Here is a 3089-nt window from a genome sequence, read left to right on the forward strand (position 1 = left end):
ATTATGAAGATATGAAGATACAATTTCACAAGAACAGCTTTTATATAAAAATATTTACTTAAACATGAAGCCATAACATAAAAAGAGAAAATGAAAAAAAGAGCTCTACAAATGGGCTTGTCGTAAACACATATAGCTTGATTCTCAATGATTTCAATAGCTGAGAAGAAACATATAAACACTACCTACTGTAGGGATGAAACATCCCCAACATATACAAAATCAAATGAATATATAACTAATTAAATTAGGTTAGTAAGAAACAAAGATAAAACACTGGCAAATATTGTATAATTATCTGGTGCTCTTCCCTTACCCAGATACCATTGTTTCATTTCATCTAAATACATATGATCACATTTAAGATTAATCACTGTATTAATATAACATTTCCACATAATAAGTATGCTAACTGATATATCTGCAATCCTTTAATCAAAAGAAAATCCAGCTTCATGGCCAAGATTTATAATGAATGGGTTGAATTGGTCCCAGATAATCTAAGAAATCTTGCTAGAAGTGAAGGGGTTTTGATCCTTCCAGTGGACCAACTATGATAACAGAAGATACCATGCATGCATCTGAACTAACCTTTTCTTTTGTTTATGTGTAGCTAGTACTAAATGAACACTTTAAGTTTTTGTAGCATGTATTTGTTTCCATACAGGGATTAATATTGCTTGCTTATTTTAAGCCAGAAATCCATGTTTTTAATTTCCTCACGGCTTAGTCCTGACAAAACTCCCATGCAGAAACGGAGCTTATTGGTGCTCCTTTCCATCCACAAACTAAGGATTTTTCATTCATAACCAATGTGCAAAATTTCCCACAAGGATTCTTCTTGAGAACAAGCTCTGCTTGGCTCAAAGATGACGCACTTATCTCCATCTCCACTAATCCAGACCTTCCAAAAAAGCCCCTCCAATAGTCAATCTTCTCATGGCGATGTATCCACTCCTCGCCCTCACTTGTAACAAGATTTTGAATCCCCTCCCAGAGGTATACGGCTTCTGTTGTCTTCCTGAATTGACTGGATCGACCCATGCAAGCCTCGAGACAATCAAAAAGTGAACCAAAAAGAAAAAGTGCTTCAATAAAGCGATCCATGAGAGCAGGCGAATTTGTGTGAGCCTCTATTTCTGTGATCACCATCACTCGTGGTCGGATATTCTTTATCACTCCCATCAATGCTTCCAAGCGATTGGGCCATGCTAACATAGTTGAGAGAAATACATGTGAGTAGATTGCAACTGTTTCATCACTCTCGAAGCTAAACGCCTCTTCCATGAGATCTTCCATGCTTGTGACAACTATATTGAATGAAAATGGCAAGTTTATGCTTTGGGCAAAAGATGACAACCTCTTACCTATGCCTGCAGTCCTCTCTCTGGATGAAGATATAACAGCAGTTATCTTAAGAAGCTCAAGGGGGCATTCATGTCGAACCGAAAGAGCTTGCATCAAATTTACCCAGTACAACCCACTTTTGATACCTATATCAACCAGGTGAATCCTTTTTGAGGTCGACACATTGTCCAATATAACTTGCATAGCAGTGAAATGAATAACTTGACTGATTGGAAGTTGTTGATGACATGCAATTGCAGCAGGATGCAGCGTCGTCAATGCATCTTGTAACTGCATTGCCTTCCTTCTTTGTTGTCCTATTTCCCCTAATAATACATTTCCTGTTTCTTGATGAATCCTTTCTGTAAGAGCTTCAGCAAAATGAAACACGAGTCTTTTAACTGGATTACCATCAGGGGTAGCCAATTGATAGCACATGCTAATTAAATTTTGCATATGATGAAACTGTCTGTTAACGAATGTCTCTACAGAAGCTAAAAGAAACACTACAAGCTCTACATCTTCAGCAGACTCACAAGAGAGACCTGAATAGTAGTTATTGAGTGGATGGAAAAGCATGGAAAGATCATTAGGAGTGTGCGAGATATATTGGATATATTTTTCTTTTGCAATCATTATAATATCTTCCACTGATAATACATGGGTACCTGTATTACCAGGAACATGCAAATTCAACTCAACATTCTTTTTTTCGCAGCTGAAATTGTTCATCCTACTGCCACATTTCTTCAAGAGCTCGATTGATGCAAGTGGAAGGCTTTTATTCCTTGCTTTCACATAATCTGATTCTCCAGTTGCTTCTTCACATTGTTCCAAGGTTTTTGCATAAATGGAATTCATATCAACCAATCTTGTAATTTGAAAGAGTGTTTTGATCCTTCTTCTTCACACTCTAGCCTGAGATTCAAAAGAACAAGAGACACCTATGCAAGTGTATATTTCTCTGTCTAGAATGTGTGCTAGTGTCTGTCTGCATGTTTCCTCAAATGATTCATATGATTTATAGAGCTGAAACTCTGCATTTCCAAAACAGAAATATTAATTAAGTGGAAATATTATTTTAGTACAAAAAAATGATTACCAGTATAGAGATAGAGCACTTCCGATATTATCAAGGACTGGCTACAGCGACAAGTGCTCTTTGGGTCTACCACTTATTGATAAAATATATTCATAAGATTGTTATTACAAGCCTTTGTGTTTGTAAGTGGTAACATACATATGAATAATTAATCTTATCAGACCTCGGCCAGCAACAATGTTTATACTAAAAAACTAAACAAGCAGAGTTTAGCAAAATAAAATATTGGCGTACATGAGTAATTTAATATAAAAAAGATTTGGTAACATTAAGAAGAATAAGCAGTACGAATGTGAAAGGAAAACAAGTAGAGGTATACGTACGGCAATGTAAATCCAACAGTTTATAGTCACAACAGAACTACTAAGAAGGCATAGAGACCAAGTGTTATGCATTGGTTGCACATCTGGACTAAAGCCATTTAGCTTTGATGTATCCTGTACGCCTTCTAAAATATCACCATAAATATTAAAAAATCTTTGGATAAAAAAGATGAGATTTACACGCGTATTAGGGTGTACCCCAAAAATCTCCACAATGCAGGTAGCAGTACAAGACTGATATACGTTATATGGCCTTCTGCCTGCACGTTCAGATTTAAACTTGCTGCACCTCAGAGTTGCATAATTATTAGCTTCAA

The 3089-nt window shown here is 36.2% G+C and overlaps 1 protein-coding gene across 1 annotated transcript; it reads right to left on the bottom strand.

The window, feature by feature from the left end:
• Window positions 1-726: 726 nt before the first annotated feature.
• LOC141680500 (DELLA protein RGL3-like) lies at window positions 727-2208 on the bottom strand. The gene has a single exon (XM_074486709.1). The coding sequence runs from the start codon at window positions 2206-2208 to the stop codon at window positions 727-729; it is 1482 nt and encodes a 493-aa protein (XP_074342810.1).
• Window positions 2209-3089: the final 881 nt, after the last annotated feature.

The sequence above is a fragment of the Apium graveolens genome, chromosome 8 (genome assembly GCF_009905375.1).
Source record: "Apium graveolens cultivar Ventura chromosome 8, ASM990537v1, whole genome shotgun sequence".
Lineage (NCBI taxonomy): Eukaryota > Viridiplantae > Streptophyta > Magnoliopsida > Apiales > Apiaceae > Apium > Apium graveolens.

Coding starts and splice junctions, on each gene's coding strand:
- LOC141680500 (XM_074486709.1), bottom strand. CDS start 2,208: ATGAATTCCATTTATGCAAAAACCTTGGAACAATGTGAAGAAGCAACT.